Genomic DNA, 20,876 nt, shown 5'->3' on the forward strand with positions numbered 1-20,876 from the left:
CACATTTGCGCCTTTTAACAAAACCAAGAATAAGCGATGGGCAGCCAGGCACTCTGTACTCCCAGCCAAGCTTGGATGTTAAAGCCAACAGTGTAATAGGATATCATTTGGCATTTTGAACCTTTGGAAAATCAAATTTTGGTTATTTTAAAGGGAAGGAATCCTCCCCAGGCTTTACACACACACACACACAGACACACACATACGCACAAACACACATACACACACACACGCACACACACACATACACACACGCACACACATTTTTTTATGATTTTAGCACAGGCTCTTGGTTGGATCGATGGAGTTGTTTGCTGTTGCTGTTGCACTCTCTTTTAGCACTTTTTTGGTCTCTACCAACTTCTGGGGGAAATGTTTGTTCCCACAGTACACAGTATGCTGCTGTCGCTTTGCCTTAGTGGTGAGCTGGCAGCGCACAATGGGTTTATCGAAGCTTCTTTAATGAACAGATTCCTGCTGAATCAGAATAAAATTAAAACAATGAGCTAAAATGTGCCTTGAATCCTATGTTTCAAAGTAAGGCAGAACACCACAATTGACTTGCGTATAGTTCGCTGATTTGTGTAGCTGCAGAATCTCTTGGCCTCAAGATACAAAACCCCACCGTTTTTGGCAAGAGCAGGATATTTGACTAGTGATGAAAACTGCCTTCAGGCTGCATTTTAGGAACAAATCACAGGAGCTGCAACCATGGTGTATCACATGGATGGACCGGCACTCTGAGTAACGCACATGAGCACAGCTCCGTACCATAAATATGCAAGTTCAGCCATAAACACAAGTGAAGTAGACATTAAAATAACAAGAACGCTGTCCTGCAACGTGGCTCCTCTGTTTGACTTGGACCAGGTACAGCGACACATTGATGACCCCAGTAAACTCTTTTTAAGGTGGATACCAAAAAGAAGTAAGAGAAGGGTATCACTGAAAACTTCACGTTTCATGATCAACAAGTATCATCATCCATAATCCATCTTGCAGACACAGTATGCAACGTATCTGGATTCAGCTCTCTGTTGAAATGATGTTGTTGTTTTTTTATCAACTTACATTTTGTAGGAGTCCCTCGTTTTTCCCCCCAAAAAATGATATGTCCATAATGGAAAGAGTTGCAATGCGTGCATGATAGAGGTGTTAAGCCTGAGCTGAGTCATTGTCGTTGATCAAATCAGTAGCTTTTAGCAGGGGCACTCCCACATCGGGGACCGAGAGCACTGTTGTCAGGTCAGATCATCCCCACTGGGCACATTCTCATGAAAAGCTTAACTAATGAAAATGCTAAAGCTGCGGAAACGATCTTTGAAATTCAATTGAACAAAAAGGATTCGCATCACCAAGCGACTCGGAGCTCCCACCTCTATCGCAACAATATCTGGCCAGTGGTGGACGACGGGGAGTGGTTGAGGACATGAGATACGTGTGCACACAAGACACATGGTGTAAATATCTGTCGGGACAGTTGGGGAGAGTTCTGCCGCCAGTTTTATGATGTTGGATGGGAACAGAAAACGACAAAATGTTAACTTGAAACTCTTGTTGGAACTTGTTTCATTCCTGTTTGCTCACATGCTGAAAGCAAAGCATTTCAGTCGTGAGGCTGGTATCGATAAAAATCCACTTACTTGTGGAAGATGTGAAACATTTTTAACATTGCGCTTAATCAGGTGGACAAAATGCACATGCCATTTTTCCCAGTGCATGTTTGACCTCATGCCGCTGTGACCTTTAGTTTGACTAGCGGTGGACGTCCACCAATCGGAGGGTGGTGCTTCTGATCCCTGGCCCCTCCATTCCTTGGCCAATGGCTTTACCATCGTGAGTGTGTTAAATAAGCACTTTAGACTTCATATAGGACAAGTACTGTGTGTATGAACAGGTGAATGCGCCCCGGGCCACAGAGTGGTCGATAACGCTAAAAATTGAGCTATATAAGATGAAAATATACTCCAATGTCACAAGGCCTGACCAAGTCAAGCATGCCGTTCTGACTCCAATCTTCATTTATGAGTCCAACATGTCCACATATTTTCCAGACAATCCAACGGGTCATCTGAGATCTGTTAAATCGATAGAACAATGATATAACGCAGACTTCTCCCTCTCTGCTTGACTCTGTCTCTCGAACCTGCATTTTAGGCCGTCTTTCCGTCTAGTTCAGTGTTCTCTTTTGGCATCAATCATACACAGACAGCACTGTCAGGGAAAGGAATTCAACGGATATTCATCACACACACACATGCACACAAGACTCTCACCTTCCGCACATCTGTCTTTCTCACTGTTCTCACCTATATGTCTGAGTCTGTGTTTATTTCTACGTCTCTGTGTCGTTACCCTGCCTTCTCCGATTCCCAATTAGGAATCAAAGTGATTCTATTATATAATCGTCTATTATCCAGTTTTTTTTTCTCTCTGAGAAGGAAATGCTTCCAGAGGAGAGAAGCTTAACGTTCGCGAATCAGATAAAGTCAAACTGCAGACGAACGGAACCTTCCTGTCCGCACTCTGTGTCTTCTGAAACCCATGGGACAAAATGGAGCAACACCCCTGGAAATTGTGGAGGTGGTTGGTGGTGGAGATTTCAGCAATCGCAGAACTTTTGGAGTAGAAACTACAAACATCGCCACCACTTTTACGTCTTTCTTAAAGGAGACACATTATGCTCCTATTCAGGCTGGTAAACTTTCATTTTAGTTATTGCTTGAAGAGGTTTACGTGCTCTAATCCTCACACTGATCATTCCTGTCGCTCCTCTTCTGAAGCATCTGTCTTGGTTTTTATCTCCTGTCTCTTTAAAAGTTCACCGTATCACCTTAAATCTTCATGTAAAGGTAATTTATCAGTTTCTGTTATTTCTGTTTTGAATAATAATAATATTAAAAATAGTTGAATATCAAACAAAAAAAAACTTGCGGATCTTGTTAATCTCATAAGCTATTGTCGTCGGATAGTACAGTATACTGTAGATAAGAGTGACAGATGTTCGTATAACGCATGCATGTTTAAAGACCACAGACTCCTGCCATCTTTTGCTCTCTGCTGCACCGTTTGCATCATGTTGCAACTGGGTTAAGCTGGTGCAGTTTGCTACCAATACAGATATTATGACACACTAACCTTATGCCTCAAATACTTACTGTGACCCACATTAGAAGATGGTGAGAACATTGAGATAATAACTTCTGACGCTAACATAAATCCGAGCACCCGGCGTCATCTTTTCCCCCCCGCCATTGTTTGTCAAGAAAGCCGTTGTGGAGATGAAGCCACTGCGCGAATCCCATTGCAACGTTGAACACGTTCTCCAGATGTTTAAATAAGCGCAGGGATCGACAGCCATCGGAGTTTTGGTGGGGCGGGAACTGGAGCTGCTCAGCGGTGGTGCTAAACATTCCTGCGACGTAATTATCCACTAACGAAGCAGTAGCGGCCCCCGGAGCCAGGCCTCACACCTCAGCCCGACACATGCATGAGTGTGTTACAATAAGAAAAAAAATGGGGTTGGCATTGGCAGCTTTTTTTTTTTTTTTTGGTCACTAATTAAATGTAATTGCAGTCAAATCGAACTGTTATCAGCTTCTCCTCTAACGAGCATTTGGGCCCGAAAACTCAAGACCCCTCTCTACATTTGGCATCATCTGCCCGGCTCACACTTTATATAAGCACTTATATCCTTCCAAGTACGAGTGTCTACACACACACGCACACACACACACACACACACACACTCTTCAAGCTCCAAGCAATTGAGGCACTTATTTGTAAATGAGGCCTGTCTCAGATTATTCACGGAGGCTGTGCTGCAAAATCACAATCTGAAACCAGAGAGGTAAAGAGCTTTGGCTGTGATTTTTCTTTTTTTCTTTTTTTTAACCTTTGTCCTCAACTGTAGATTTTAGAGAGGAAAAAAAATGGAACCAATACATTTCATTCATCCCCATATAGATATATAAGTAGACAATGTCAAGAATATAATGCTGATCAAAATAACCACACAGGAATCAGTGGTCATCTGTCACGTTGTTCATCTTTGTATGTTGCATTTTTGTTTACATCATGGACCCTGTGGTTGGGTTGTGACCTTTGCCATGCCACACCTTCCCATCGCTTCACTGCGCTGGGTTTACAGGGGCGACAGCCCGCCACTCAATTTGTGTGGTGTCTTTTTGAAGACACGTGATAATTGTCTGTGATTGTCTGAGTTTTTGACGTCTTTTAGAGCCAGGGTCTGCTCATGTTGTGGAGCCACGGTATCAAGGTCCCATTTACACGTGCATCGACCAATCGCAAGTCAGGCTCAGGTCAATCGCAATGTTTCTCTCCATTTTTATAGCATCAATTAGCTGAACTAAACCAAGCTTATCCAAAATATTTTTTTTATTTTTTTTCTCAGTTTGATCCATATCCCATCTGCACATGATGGATGATGTGCTTCACTTTTGGGAGATGTCATGTCGTCCATCTTTATATACAAGCTATGTGCTTGACATCATCAGTGGAACCTTGTCCGCTTCAGCTGGAGCAGTCCAGATAAGCCCTGTAAAACTGCACACTATGTCATTTACAAATCAATAAATACGTTTATATTTCATCAAATCCTTAAAAAAAAAAGAGCCGTTCTTAAAATTTGCTACTGGGCTTACAAGCGACTTTATTATGACACCAGTACACCATAGCCACAGCAACGTTAGCAGTGTAAAATACTATAGCTATAACGTTATTTTATTAAGTAGAATAGGTAGATAAAGTGAGTGATCAAGATTTTCATAGGAATGCTTGGAAAATGCAATGGCGAAAATTGATACAGACCAACTGGGACAAAATTTTGACCCAGTTTTACATCTAAGAGTTTAATAACTGACACGATTTCTGCATTCCAAAACTTGATTTTTCAAGAAGTTGCCTCTTTGAGCTACGACCTGGAATGGTTTCAAGACACTTTAAAAAGACAGGAGCCGTTCCCAGACCTTGCTAAATGGAAGGGAAAGATGAGGATGAGGGAGTGCAGAGCATTTGGCGTAAAAAATGGCCCACCGGTCAACGCAGAGTCCCATTAGAAACTCAGCACAACAACGGAGAAAGGAGAGGAGGGTGATGATGAAAAATAGATGTATGTGGTGGATGAATTCCATATGCTCTTCTCTCAGACGGGAGCAACAGACCTTGCTCCGGTTCCCCATCTCAAATCCCAGTCCGGGACCATCTGTGGGAAAGCAGAAAAAAATGACCACAAATCAGCGTCTACGATTTCTTTATCCACCCGCCACCAGTGCCCTTAATGTATTACAGTTTTATTCAAGATGACACGCAAAGAATGCTGTCGTGCACTAAGCTTTCGCCCGAGGACAAGTTGACACTGTTAACAACTGAGCTCTGGACACCCCCCGACGGATGAGCAGCACTTCCAGGTCTTCAAATACAGACGTGATCAATTCACACGTGTTTAATCACCTGAACCTGATATTCCATAACTCAATGTCTTGTTTCAAAGACCGATGAAAACCATAAGTGCAGTACTAAATACAACAGCTCAGTCCAGCTACTTTGCCTTTTGACATTCCTCTAAGGCACTTCTTCAGTATTTACTTTGCATTAGCCCTTTGAATTCTCCACCTCACCAAAGGTGCAATGTAATAAAATTGTTGGCGCTAATGCAAAACAAAACAAAAAATGTACCGGTGTGGTTTTTCGAGTGTTGCTGATCAGTGCCAGTCTCTGTTGCCTCGTGGCTGCTGAAATATCGAGTTTTCAAACAGTCAAAGTCGCTGCAGCTCTGCGCATTTGATGCCCCAGACTCCCAGGCTCCCCAAAGTGCTCACTGTGTGCACTTAAGTTCAGCTCCTCCAAAGCCTCAGCAAACTGCGGCATAACATTTGAAAAGGTAGCAGGGTTTACTTTTAAAAGCTTCAAATACCGATGTGGTGTTTGTGACATATTTGTCGACCGGGTAATGATCATCCGACGAGTCTGAGGCAAACTTGTCCTTCCAAAGCCTCGTGTGAAGTTGTTTATTGCTCAAAAAATTGCTCGCCGATATATCGATTTATCTGTTATGTAAATCTGCGTGAATGGTTGTAGCAAAGGCAGTAGTCGACATCCTCTAACGTTGCGTTCACACCAAACACCAAGCAGATGTTTTTGCACAATGAGATTGCATACAGTTTATTCAAAGACACCAGTATGCGAATTTCGCGTCACTCGCTGGAGTTTAAATATTTTAAATTGCTTGATGCAATGTGGAGAAAGCCAATTAGCATCGAGATTCTCCCGAAGAACCTGCGAATATTCGCGTGACTTGGGCCAGTAGGCACAAATGATGCAGCAAACCCAACCCATGCAAAGTAATGCAACACAAACATTTGCCTCATGTTTGGTGCGAACGCATCATCCAGTGTGAAATATGGACCAAATCCCCCATTATTACGGTTCAGATTTCCTAAAAACTGATAATGGAAACAAGAATTGAGGTTCACGTATATACGCAAGTGGGGCATAAGTCAACTTTGGAAAGAAGCTACCGTTGCCCTCTTTTGTAGTATATTACTATTTATAACTCTTGCTCTCAAGTTCAGACCCCCTTTAGCCACTCAAATGGAGCAGCAGAGTTTGAACACGGATCATCCAGCAAAGTAGTTAAAAGCAGGTGCAGCTTGTGCTGAAGTGCAACACTTGGCCAGTCGACTCTGTGCAAGAGCGCATTTGCGATAAAATTTGTTACCGTAGTGTAAATGGTGCTTTTGAAATCCTGATCTCAGCGACAAAAGATTCAAATAATTGCTTTTGTGCAGAGTTCTAAAATCCTGACGGCATAACAAACTGCTGCGCAGGGTTTTGGAGTCTGAAAAGACTTTAAAATGCTTTTTAATCTAGTCGTCTTTAGTGGTGTCACTAATACCTTGAAGCTGCAGTAACTGATTTTGTTAAGACGTGGCTTGTCACTGTATTTGACACTGCTGGCTATAAATGTGAATCACTACTGGGGTTGGTGATCTACAGTATACCCCAGCCTAAAGGTTTTTTGGTCCGATTTTGAGCTGTAGCTGTAACACAGAAATGGAAATGATCCCCCCCGTGTTTTTCCTCCAAATCACATCTTCAGATACTCGAGCATTGCGGTAAAGAAAAAGTGGAGAGAGCAAATTGGAGCAGATAGGCATATAGCTGCGCTTTTTCCTCGCATCATTTGTGATCAACAATTTTTCAAACCAGTGACCAGTTTATGCAAATAAAGAAGACCAAAAAAGGGGAGCGGGAGATGTGTGGTTCAGATAGCAAAACCTCAGTCATAATGGGCTGGTAGTATGATGTATGAGTCAATTTAAATAACATAAACCTTCCCTACATCTGGAAACTTGACACACACGCATGCTTACACACACACAGACGTGCATATACATGTATAATATCCAAGCATACACACACACACACACACACACACACAGTGGAACTGACCATGTGGCATTAACAAACAAACATTACCCTTTGCTACTCCACGTGCCTGGCTCCCTGGAGCCGCTGGAGCCATAGCTACAACAACTGGGCTACTTCAGTCTATTTGGCCAGTCCACTTCAATCTACTTCAGTGGAGCTACAGGAGCCACAGGATGCTGGCACACAATAAAAAAAAAAACAGCAAGAGAGAGAGAGAAATGCAGAGATTTCCCCCCGGCTCCCCGTCCCTTCAACACATCCCCGTCCCTCCATTTCGGAGTTTTTTAAACGTTGAGCTTCTTCTTCCGTCTTACCGTGACGATTTCTGGGGGGTTCTGACAAACAGGAAGTATTACATGTAATGGGCATTGCCCATGTTTCAAATGGGAATCAAGAAAGACAAACAAAAAATATCCAAATTGATGAGAGCCTAGCAACAAAACTGTAAAAAAAATGAAATAAAAGACAAAGAACTCTCAGGTCTACCTCTTAAAAAAGCATGCGCACATACATACACACACACACACACACACACACACACACACATACACACACACACACACACACGCACACTCACTGCAGCTAGAACAGTCACAGAGGTAGAAGCACTTGTGCGATCAAACATGAACGTATTTCTCAGCAAAACTTGCTCACGGACACATGTACACAACCATTGCAGGTGGCCGACCACGATAACAAACAGCGTAATTTGGAACAGGTAAATGTTATGAGGCAGCTTCCATTATCTGAACCGCAATAATTCGCCAGATGAAGTAGCGTCTGGCCCCACTTAATGACAGAGATGTGAGGTTGCCATGCGGATCACGGGGGGAAGTTCAATGTAAGAATTGAGAAAAAAAAACACCAAAAAAAAAACACAACTGGTCTGCGGCCACATATAATACCACTGCCTCTGGAGTTTGAGCCAAGACTAAATGTCCTCTATGTTTCTCCAAATTAGAGCTCAGATTTGAACGAGATGAAAGATTGAAGTCAGATACTGGAAGCAAACTCCCTACTGCAAAAACAGAAAAAAATAATGGGATTTGGAGGGAGTGAGAACTTATAGCTTCAGCCTCCTCTACTTCTGTATTTCTTGTGCAATATTGCCAGTGCATCTTGCAGTATGACATTTTGATGAAACATCTTGCAAGAGCTATACGAGAACATTGATACCACCTTCATCCGGACCTCGGTCTGACTTGCTCCAAGTGTTTGAGCGAAACTGCTCCTCTGCTGCAGGGCTTTGCTTTCTGGGATGCAGCAGCTAGTAGCAGCAGCTCCATGTCAAATTGTGACATCGTTTGCACTCGTCCAGAACACAGGACCTTCTTCGTGTATTAACTTTCTTGCCTCCGCCGCAGACTCAGCTGACGAATAAGTGTCTTATAAGTTTTCATTTGGTTTGCAGTGACGTCACCATGTGGCAACCCACCACGACGTTACCCCTTGGTTCGTGAACTGCCGTCTTGAAGCCTCGACTTTAGCATTTTGGCCGGCGCCATCTTGGTTTTTGAAACCAGAAGTAATTGGAGGAGCCCAGGGGGTGTGGCCTGACTGAGAGCTCGTCTACGGCAGGTCCACCTACTGCACCTATTGGACGGCACCAGCTGTCAATCACACTGGATCCAGGGCCCAACGTGTACCGCGCTTTATCGTCTATTTTACTCTAACTGGACCATAATCTGTGAAGTTAACACGGTGCTGTTGGAGAAGACTTGAAACTAGCCATTGAGTTTATTTTACTGACGTTATAAATCAAGTGAGAAGTAGATTCATTTTCTCATTGACTTCTATAGACACTGACTTCTTTTTAACAACCAGTGAGTCGCCCTCTGCTGGTGATTGCAGAGAATGTAGTTTGTAGCCACTTTCCGAACCAGGCGGACTACGTCCATTTTTATATACAGTCTGTGGATGAAGCCGAACAAAAGTGGAAAATGCTCTTATTTAGCAATCCCGTTAAATTATTCGGAGAAAACTATCAATAGTTGTGAAAATGCCCTTGATCACTGAAAATATTCAATATTTTCCTACTTCTTATTTGCAAAAACAGTGATGATTTAGGTTTTCGTCTTTTTCGGTTTATAATAATAACATTGATGTCCACACTCATGCACCTGTATACAGGTGTCATGCACACTTACAGTGCATTTACTTGATTTCCATCATGAAAATTATACATGTAAATGTGAGCCAATTCTTCATTCATGGTAAAAATGAGGCGAGACGTCCTCTCAAAGTCTCCTATGCCTGACCAGCACATACATTTCTACTCCCATCTGCTCTATTTGGGGCTGGGGAGGATATCCTCTCATCATCCTAATGTATCTGGTGACTATTAATCTAACTCTCCTGTCTGAAGTATGGCGATGGAGGCTTACGGTAACCTGTCTGCTCTAATGCAAATCTTCAGTTTCCTATGTCTCGCTCTGTGGTTTCTCTCCGTCTCTGTCTCCCTTTACTGTCACCCCTAATCGATGTCTGTCATTTCTCCAAGTGGTGCTTTTAAGCTTGTCTCTCTTTAAACCCTCTTATTTTAAGCTTCACCTTACTGCAAAACTTACATTTTGAGCAGAGGATTTTTCGAGAAAGTTTCATGTCTGCGTTGATCTTAAAGGGAGTAAATTAAGAAAAGGTGAAAGGGAAATGTGCAGGATAACGGAGCAGACAACGAAATTGTACATGTCTTACAGGATATTGCTCTTCATAGTACTGCCACAATGGGACAAATCACGTATCTTTACTTTATCCGACTCAAAGTGTCCCTAGCGCCTGTAGTCTCAAATACTGGATTGTGGAGTGAAGTCAAATGTAGTTTTAAGTGATTTGGAAGCAATAGTCTCTGTGATCTTGAGGAATGAGATGGTTTAGTGTCAAAACTCAATGTGAAACCCTCTCAGCTCTTTTTTCACCCAAATCCAATACGTTGACTACAAGAACCAACTGTTCACGTACACCCTCAAATGCATTCCAGATCTTGACATATGCGGTTTGCACCAAAAAGATAATCAGTGTGCACTTGGTCGAGCACATTAGAATGGAATTAGATGTATTGTGAGCAGGAGGAATAGACTTTGAAACTTAGACCCCAGGCAGGAAGTAGAACGCCGTGGAAGCCGTCTTATGACTTAAGTGCTTCAGACGCCAAATGCAGTGATCGCAGTGTTGCATCGCTATCCCGACAAGTTATCTCAGCTCACAGCTGTTGTCTGTGCTCGATGTTGAATTGTGCTACGTTTTATACCAAAAAGGTGGAGTTGTTGTACCTTGATGAAACTGTAATTGACTTCAGCCAGTGACCGTGAAAGGCAACACAGAACGCAGAGTGCACTGAAACTCCGACCTCTTTCCCCTGAAGTCACCGAGTTTACCTTTGGAACAGACTCCAAATTTACGCAACTTCAGTTGACTGAGCTCCTTCTGAAAATGGTTCCAAGCAGCAGAGGAGTGGTCAGATGGCATAGCGTCATTTTTTCTCCTAAACAGACAAATGAAGTGAGCTGTGAAACTGCACGAAGACAAAGAAGAATGAATGCAGGAAACTGCAAACAGCCTTGGGGAGATATCTAAAGAGGTAACAGAGATGCAAAAAGACCCAACCAGAGCCCTTGGGGCGGTATCGTATAGGGATAGCTGCAGCTTTGTTTGCAGCTGCCGAAATGGTAACACTTGGGGGTTCTCTAGCGCTTGGTGTAGGCGAAGTGTAGCTATGACTACAGCCAATGTGACTAGGACAATAACAGAGAAATAACTGTTGAACAGTTGGGAAAAGAATTCATGACAATCGCTGAGCTACAGAAAGGATGTCCTGGAGGGAATTCAGGAGGTGGCTGAGGAGCTGAAGGGGGGAAAAAAACTCTGCATAATGAAAACAACTAGATCTGAGCACAGATCGCTCAGGACAGCGCAAGGAAGTTCCGGGTGTGACTGTATAAGTCAAGCTTAAGGGGAACTTATTAAACGTACTTATCAATATCAGTGAGTCACTCCAACCCCCCCGAGGAGGATGACAAGTTGAGAGGCTGTATCACAAATGAGTCTGCACACAGATGAGGGATATGCTCGGTGACTTTGAGGAAAGTCATATATGTGTATGAATATCAGCAGCGTAGTCTATAGGTTTTTGACTCAGCAAAAGTGGTTCCAAAAGACTTAAAAGTTAATTTAGGGGTATTGCGTAGAAATGTTTCCCAAAGTTTAGATTTTCTTTGTGTGAAAATATCAAGGTAACAACGTGTTTCCCCGTGTGGCGTCTCTCGGGTTGAAATGAAAACGATTCCAGTGATTCTTCTTTTGTTCTGATTTTTTTTTTTTTCAAACTGCAGGATAATTTCATCTTTCAGAACCATGTTTGTCATAACTTTTTACTCAGGGGAATATTCATAACACAACATGACACCCAGGGACCCATTTTTTATTGCATCTGTTCTGGCATGCTGGCACTGTACCTGCTATGTGTTATCCTGATTTTTAATCATGTCCCGGGACATGATATAGAACATAACCTGATTGTTCATATCCCTGTATGATTCTGAACAGTATTCAGCTTATTGTTCATGTGTGCAGGAGTTTCTTTAATTCCTCCACAGCTCAGACATGTCTGGTCATTTCTGTCCAGAGGAACAGATGTTAATAATTTACTCTTTTTTTTTTTTCTGTCCTGTTCATGTTTTATAATGTAATATTTATTTTAATTCTTTTTTTGGGGGGGGGCTTCATAAAATAACTGCCAGTCAAGCTGTTCAGCTGAATAGCATTAAAAAAAAAGATATGCTTGTTTCATTTTTTCTTTTGGGTCCTATGTTATTTTCTGTGGTCTTTTTGAATCCATAGAGAGAGGACGCCAGTGTGAATCTTTTTGCAGCGTGATGGTCTGGAGAGGATTTGAACAGATGCCACACCTCTGCAGAACAACACGCATCGTTCACTGCTGCTCGCTGTTGTATAACTACAACTAACCGCTGCTTTTATGCATTATGGGGCTCTGATGGTGGCTCTCTCGCAGCGGCCGGTTACCGATGAATTTTGCAAAGGATAAAATAATTCAGAGTTAGTTCTGGTCTCTAGGAAGCCTGTGCAACGATTTAGCTTCCGGATTTTTTCTCGTGCGGTTGATCGCTCAGCAACGGAATGACGGGGGAGCGCTGGGGGCGGGGCTGAAGGCAGTGACTGCGTCGCTATGACATCACATTTGTACGGAAGGCCTGGGGCAGTGTAAAAAAAAGAGCAGCTGCTGAATGCAGGTTGTGTGTAGTTGTCTGTTAATTGATGGTTTTTGACACTTTTACGCTACTTACAAAGCCCCTAGACCTTATTTATTATGAAAAAAAAAGCCAGGAAATCTCAATTTTGACAATATGGGCCCTTTAATGTGTGGATTTGCTCGCCTTGGGACATCGATGGCATCGTGTTCATTTCAGGGTATATCCTAATTGATAATCGTCATAGCCTTTCTATTATTAAACCTACCACAGACTCGCTGACTAACACACATCTGCCGAGGACAGCATTATCCAGATCCTGATTATGATTTATGTTGCTTATAATATTTGCACGATGGGGCTAGGGCGTCGGTGCCAGACTTAGAAGTAGACAGGAAAAGAATTAGAAAATGAGTTTTCCTCGTCTTTCATAGCTATTGAATTATCAATTGTGTAACTAACTAGTGCAAAAATAAACAAAACAAAAAATTGGACAGTGAAACGGCACTCTCGTCTTCCCCCCAACTCTCAAATCTGGGCATTGTGATTGACTTTCACTGAGTATTTACCTCTTGGTTAAAATGGACATTTCATGCACTCAAAGGGCGGCTGACCCTGTTTGTGTTCAGAGGCGATAGAGATCCTTTTTTTCTTCTTCTTTTAAATCACATTACACTGTGGCTCACTCCGACACCCTTGTCATGTGTTTCCACTTTTGCCCGTGATTGTATTCCTCTTCATTATTCATTCAAACGGAGTCGCAGCAGTGGCCAGCACTTGAGGCCAATGCCTTCCATGTGTCTCTAATTGCCTCAGTAGAGGTATTTAGCACAAGGTGAAGTCATTAACACATGGACACACTCGTCAGATGTGGAGCCAGGGCGGCCGTGGGTGAAAGAGTCGTCGTCGACGACGACAACAGCGCGCCGGGGGCTTGTGCAGCATCCACCGCGCACGAAGAGGAAACCCTCTGTGAAAGTCCTGATGGTTCAATAACTGGAGGCGTTTGAATGGCCTTTGGAGGACAAATATTCAATCATGCGATGAACATGAATAAATTGACTCATAGGTAAATTGCAGTTCGTTCCTAATGTTACTTTTGTCATCACTTTTTGGTCTTTGTCGGGTGAAAACACATGCACCATTTTCGACACACAAACCTTGCTTTGAGCCTTTACGGTGCCATGCATTTATGAGTTCATGCAATGCGACTTTATGTAAGAGTCTGTGGCCGTCCAAGAACATTGGATCCTAATAGCTGCAGATCAAAAGATGACAGCCACAGATAATGCACGCATGAGGGTTTTTTCACGAGGAAAGGGTTACAAGTGAGCCTGAAATATATAGGTCGATGGCCCCATCTGCTGTCCAGCTGAGAGCACTGCTCCCACCCAGCTGCACGGGAAAAAACAGAGTTAAGCGATGAGCAGTTAATAGGAAGCAGAAGATGTGCAGACTTTCGTCTCCAGTCTGCTGGAGACCTGGCAGAGCAGCGCCGAGGCTCTGGCACAAATCTAAGTGTAGGCGAATTGTCAGAGCGGTGTGTGAATGTGTGTGTGTGGATGTGACGAGTGTTGCAGATAATGTATGTTGTGATTTGGACAGGTCGCAGTTGGAAGAGCTGCTGGCCAGATTCCCCCCTTTGTCCGCGAAGACGAGTCAAAATGTCTGCCCCAAGCCTCTTTTGTTTTATCTGCTGCTAAGTGATATAAATGGATAAATGAAGTGGGAGTAAAAGTCTTGAACCACCCGCTCTCTGGTTTCATGCTCCACATTCATCCATAACATAACAAGCAAGGTGGGCAAGTAAGACGAGTAAGACAAAATTGGCTCGAACAGCATAACCATACAGTTCTGCTTGTATGTATCGGGAATGTATCGTCCACAATTGTGTGTTCATATATGTTTAATCACCTGCAGCAAAGAACCAATGTTTTTGAGTTACATGTAGTAACATTAGGGGGACCCGACCTCCGTGTAAGTCGCCACTGGGGCTTTAATGAAGACAGTAGCTGGACAATGTAAATCTCTGTGGGAATCAAAATATGTTTTCAAATAATCTGGCCCTTCTGTTCAGCAGCCAATACCCTTTCTGCATTAATTTGCAGCACCTTGATTTTGGGTCCTCGATATGTTACTGATCTGACGAGAGTGAAAGTGTTGCGCCACTTTCGTGAGATTGCCACTTTCCCCCAACTCTCGATGCTCCCCATTAGTGATCCCACTTGAGTCCTCTTTGTTAATATTTCTAACCAAGCTGATGGCGTGACTCTAGCTGTGGCGAATCCCTTGTCTCTTGATCAGGCCGACACTTTGGCCCAGACTGAAATAGCTCAACAACTACCAGATGGATTAGCGTGACATTCAATGCAGATATTCATGGTCCTCAGAGGACAGATCCCACTTACTCTCATGCTTCCATGACATGAGGTGACATTTTTGGTTTCAACTGAAATGTCCCCGCGAGTAGTGAACCGATTGCCACGAAGATGAGGACAGATATTGGTAAATTCCAATTCCAAATTCTCGGCTTATTTAACAGATTGCACATTGCACGTTTTCTTATCCATCCTCTATAAAACCTACAATTGATGATTTCCAGCTTCCTTGCAGAGGTCGGTGTAGAAAAAGCCACATCTGGCACGTGGTGGTCTGTCCTCAGCCGTTGCGGGGCTCGACACACATCCACGTCAGAGGGCTTCCCTTTATGTCTATCTGGGATCAGCACATGGTCAGTGTAAACATTGGAGGACATCCCACACCATCCAGCTGTGTCACGTATACGTTGACGTGCCAAGAGGTTGGACACAGAACCCCCCCCCCCCCTCTCACACACACACACACACACACACACGTGCAGAGGAACAAGTGTCAAGAGGGGGACATGTGTCTCAGGGTCTTTAGTGTGAGTCATTGGGCCTCAGTCACAGGAGCTACAGTCGAATTAGGTCACAGCTTCCGCGGCATCAGTGTAGTTGATAAAAGTTTAGCCGCCCCGAAAAATATGAAACACGACATCAAAGGAGAGGAAGATTTCTTTCTGAAAAAGAAAAAAAAATTCTACTTCCCTTTCATTAAATCCAATCATCATTTGGCATCCTATCCTACAGTGTTTACAGTCTTTATAGCTATAATCTATCCTGAGGCTTATCTGCCGGTGAGGCTACTAAGTGATACAAGAGATGGGGGGGCCTTAAACCTGAGTAATGGCCCCTAAATGAGGGGATCATCATTCCTGTGTGATCGCCATGAATTTGATTAACAGCGAGGGGGGGGGGTGTTACCATTGATCATCATGATGATCTTGGGAATTTGATCCCTGTTGTTCGGTGTGACTGACTGTAGATCATCCGGGAGAAATAATAACGGGGGGGGGGGGAATAAACACGTCACGCCGATTTCGGTGGCAGCTGTGAGTCACTGTTCAAACAAGCGTAACGGAGGGAGGGGATGGAAGGATGGAGGGACACGGTGACCGGCCCCGCGTTTTTAGTGGAAATGTGCGCATTAACGGCGGCTTTAGAAAAACGCGCCTTCACTTGCGTCACGGCTCCGCTGTTCGTTTGCTCTCCCGCGACTGGCGTCGTGCTGATAACGGACAAGTGGCCCGAGAAACACCAGCGGCGACAAAACATCGTAATGGGCTAACTTTGTTACGGGCTGGGCCCCTGTTGTAAAAACGACAGTCGCGGGGGGGGCACGAGCCTCGTCCACGACTAAAAGATACATTCTGAATATCTCAAACAACACGGTTACTGCCACGTTTTTAATCATCCAACAGAGGGTCTGTAAAGGAGTTATTTGAAAACATTATTTCTGGATTTCAGTTTCCATCGTTACCCCTGTCGGAGGGGTTTATCACTTTTATAAATGATCTTGCAAATACTAGCTTTCCATATCTCTGCAAACATGCCTCTGTGTTCTGATAAAAGTCTGTTTGGCGATGGGCCACATGCCACCCCCCCCCCCCCCCCCCCCCCCCCCCCCCCCCCTAACCTGGACATACAAATTAAGGGTAAAATAGTCATTTATTTATTGTTACCTTAACAGCTGACTCTCGGGTCACTTTCACCTTTCCTTTGTGCTATTCTTCGCCACCCGCCATCAATCACCACCCAATCATCTCCCGGTGTTAGCTGAACACACGGGGCAGCCATGTCACCAAAGGCAAGCGGGGGTCGCCCTTTATCACCCAGCCGTCCGCACAGGTGTGGACCTCAGTCCCCTCTCGCTGCAATGTCAGCAGGAGCTGTGCGCCTCTGGCCCGTCGTCGTCGTCGCCCTCCAGCTCAGATGCGTCGCCCTGCTCGCCATCCCGCGGGGCGGACGAGGAGGGGGGGCGGCGGGGCGGCGGGCCGCGGGCGGCGAGCACCTGGACCCGCTGCTCCAGCTCCGAGGTCCGGCGGCGGCGGCTCCCCACAAGAAGGCGCCGCAGTTCATGTTGGATCTTTTTAACGCGGTGTCCGTCGCGGACGGGACCCCGAGAAGTCAGAAGGACATCCTGCAAGGAAACGTAGTGCGGAGCTTTGAGGATAAAGGTGAGGACGTACAAATTTTAAAAAAAACGGCGACTGCATTTTACGCGTGGGATTCTGTTGTGTTTGTGAGAAGTTTAGAGAAAATCTATTCACTGGGCTCAAGTGTAATTTTTTGCCCATTGCGCGGAAATATGTTGATTGCAATGCGTAAAAGTTATCCACGCGCGCAATTACGCACAGCCATGTGTATGTGTTCAACAGGGAATCGTGAAGACTTTTCTTTGAGAACGTATCATCTTCAGCGCTGCAACTAACGATTACGTTCATTATCATTAATCTGTCGATTATTTTATCGATTAATCGATTAGTTGTTTTGTCCATGAGATGTCATAAAATGGTGAAAAATGTCCCGTGATCATACACACGGGATATTTGGTATACTGTCATAGATGAGCCAAGAAACCAGAACATATTTACATTTAAGAAGCTGAAATTGAAAGTGAATTTTGACTTTTTCCCCATAAAAACTACTTGAACCAATTGATTGATTATCAAAATAGTTGGCGATTAATTTAGTAATCGATTACTAACTGTCTCAGCTCTAATCATTTTATAGCTTCACTAAATGCCTGCTTGATATTTCCCCCTTCTGCAGGTCGCGCTGGAGAGAGGTTTCACTTCTTCAACCTGTCGTCGTTCGGCAAAGAGGAGAGGATGATCAAAGCGGAGTTCCGCTGGTTCAGAAAGAAACAGAAGTTTTACCTCGGGAAGTCTTATGGGCCTCACTTCTATAAGGTAAAAAGCCTCATTGTGTCTATCTTTGTATATTGTCCTAAATTTGGCCCTCTAGAGCAAAAAATACAAACATCGCCTGACCGAGGAAGCATGTGTAGCTTGGTGACTCATGTGTCACAAACAGGAACAGTTAACATGCTTTAATGCAGATGTATTGATAACCTTTAGCTGAGGTTTGGAAGTCTTGACGGACACGGCTTTGTGAAGTGACAGTGGTGTGTTTTGACTCTCCAGGTGGATCTGTACGAGGTGCTGGACAGCCGCGTCAAGCCTTGGAGAGGAAACCTCATTACATCCAGACTGGTGCCTCTCTACACTCAGGGATGGGAGGTCTTCAACCTAACTCAAATAGTAAGAAGCTCTTTTGCTTCATTGGTTCTTTTTGTGCGAAGAGCTCTTTTTACAGTTTCCCCACCATCTCTCAGTTTGATTGGATTAGGACATTTGTTCTCAACTGACCACGTTTAACCGATTCAATGTTGCCGTGGATGACAGGTCTCCAAGTGGATCCGCAACAGCCAGGAGAACAACGGCATCCTGGTGGTGACCACCCTTCCCTCTGGCAATTGGATGGAGTCAGCGGTGGCCTCAGCAAAGCAGAACGGAGAGCAGGCGGAGACAAACTCCTACCTTGTCATATTCTCAGATGACGGGCGGATCGGAGCGTCGAACCAGTCATATCTGGGTAAGGTGGTGGCAGTGGTCTGGGTGTGTGTTAGTGTAAAGGGTTTCGGACACGGGAGGGGTCATTTACCACGTGTTTTACATTTCATTTCACAGTAGCTCACTCGTTACAGTTTACTCCAACTGAACATCGCAGCGGTTGAGGCTGACTGCAGCAGAACTCGCCTGCAGCTTGTCCATGTTTATACTATACATCTTTACTGTAACTGCACGAGCATCACTAAAAGATTGCACTAGATTGTTAGTATTACATTTTAAAATGATATGCTATTTCATGTTATCTCTTCTATTTCAATTATATTCCATAGTGTCCGTACATTACATGCATTTTATCTGTTATCACATGTAACACTACTCTCTAACATTAACTGTGCATAGTAATATATGTATTGTATATTATACGTAGCTGTACTTATGTATGTACAGTAGTGTACACGTCATGGCTGATGGAGTTACATCACTGGACTACAATTAACTCATATAGTCTCAGGTATTGTAATGTATATGTTGGAGAAAGTTGAGTACCGAAACAAGAAATGGCATTACAGAAATATTGAGCTAGTTTAAGTATAAGTATAAGTTTTTCCTTCAGACGGCACTGAAAATATTCATATTCATTTTGTGCATTTCTGTACACCAAGTCATAATTTAAAGAAAAAAAAATCTAAACTCCAAAATGTCAATAACGAAATTACAGTGTTGGTCAAGATATAGTACAAAGCTTTTTTTATGTAACCTTTCAATTTTGCTTTTAAATCTAAATTATTATTACTTAAATTATTGTGATTTTTCACTAAATTCATTCAAAAAGAGTGGAAGTGGAGAGAAATCTTTGCATTGAACTGTACCGTATGCGGTGGTGTAAGGATTGGATTATAACCTGTAGATTGTTGATTTCGTACTGATTTTGTGTCACTCAGAGGAGTATAAGGGATCCAGTTTTTTCCTGCATCCATCAAATGTGTGATCTCATCAGACTAATCGCTATCATGTCACAGGACTGACACAATTTAAGAACCTTTTTCTTAGCTACATTGTAGAAGCTTTTAAAGTTGACATTTAGTTTGAACTGAGCTATTAATCCGCGCTGTGAACATTTCAGATCCCGTCCAAAAATCCCCACAATGAAATACCTTTTTAGTTATGACACCATTCTAGCCTAATGTGATCATCCTCCTCTTTCCCATAGGACAAGCTCAACCTGCAGCGGCGGCACCGGAGCACCACGACCACCGCAGCAGAAGGCGACGCTCATCCCCAGGCTCCTCGCCCCACGGCCTCCCGCAGCCCTGCCAGCGGGTTCCCCTCTTCGTTGACTTCGAGGAGATCGGCTGGTCGGGCTGGATCATCTCTCCCCGGGGTTACAACGCCTACCACTGCAAAGGCTCCTGTCCATTCCCGCTGGGCGGCAGCCTCAGGGCGACCAACCACGCCACGGTTCGCTCCATCATGCACGCGCTCAAGCTCTCTGGCGACGAGGTGGGAGCGCCCTGCTGCGTGCCTGACAGACTCCAGTCCATCAGTTTGCTATATTTCGATGACGAGGAGAACGTGGTGCTGAAGCAGTATGATGACATGGTGGCATTAAGCTGCGGCTGTCACTGAGTGGGCCGCGCCACTCTCTCTAACACCAGGACGATGCGGCACGGGGACGATTGGGGTGGTGGTTTGCTTGAGTTAATGAAAACACTATTTTTGTGCATATGTTAAAATATTGTATTATTTTTGAGAAATAAAACAACTATCCCCCAACTATTAATTAGTCTTTTTCCAGTTTGGTCTATGAATTCCAGAACATTTTAATAATAGGATGCAAAAATTCATTCTATGTATACAGTTGAAAACAAAGTGTTTAATGATCCTTTGTTGAGATTCGTTTTTTGGTTTTTTTTATCATGTGGTAGTATTTTACTAGTTACTTTAGGTTGGAGGGGCGACTTATTTAATTTTTTTCAACTTGGGTCTCCATGTATACCCACTTCCAGGTATCAGGTCCCAGGAAGTTGATTTGGACAACTATCTCAGTTTTTTTTCAACCAGCTGGGGTGTCAGTATTTGTATTTGATTGCATCTCAATTGGACTGCAACAAAATTATACTTTCATTATGGATTAAACTGTGGATCACTATATATATTTCAAACAATTTATTGTTTGGTCTTTAAAGTATGATAAAATGGTGAAGAATGCCTATCAATTGTCTTGTTTTGTCCATCCAATATCCCACAAACCCCAAAATATTCAGTTTATTTTAAGACTATTACCA

The 20,876-nt window shown here is 43.6% G+C and overlaps 1 protein-coding gene and 1 long non-coding RNA gene across 2 annotated transcripts; one reads left to right on the forward strand and one right to left on the reverse strand.

Annotated features, from left to right (window-relative positions):
• Positions 1-4,684: 4,684 nt before the first annotated feature.
• On the reverse strand, positions 4,685-16,805 carry LOC118287545. Its single transcript, XR_004785678.2, has 3 exons — positions 16,699-16,805; positions 15,243-15,371; positions 4,685-5,224 (listed from the first exon to the last, which is right to left on the reverse strand). It is a non-coding gene; the product is annotated as an uncharacterized LOC118287545 (long non-coding RNA).
• Positions 16,702-20,417, forward strand: LOC118287544 (bone morphogenetic protein 2-like). The gene is made up of 5 exons (XM_047327655.1): positions 16,702-17,193; positions 17,789-17,928; positions 18,163-18,279; positions 18,424-18,613; positions 19,802-20,417. The coding sequence occupies exons 1-5, from the start codon at positions 16,812-16,814 to the stop codon at positions 20,215-20,217; spliced, it is 1,245 nt and encodes a 414-aa protein (XP_047183611.1). The 5' UTR covers positions 16,702-16,811; the 3' UTR covers positions 20,218-20,417.
• Positions 20,418-20,876: the final 459 nt, after the last annotated feature.

The sequence above is a fragment of the Scophthalmus maximus genome, chromosome 16, assembly GCF_022379125.1.
Source record: "Scophthalmus maximus strain ysfricsl-2021 chromosome 16, ASM2237912v1, whole genome shotgun sequence".
In the NCBI taxonomy this organism is placed as follows: Eukaryota; Metazoa; Chordata; class Actinopteri; order Pleuronectiformes; family Scophthalmidae; genus Scophthalmus; species Scophthalmus maximus.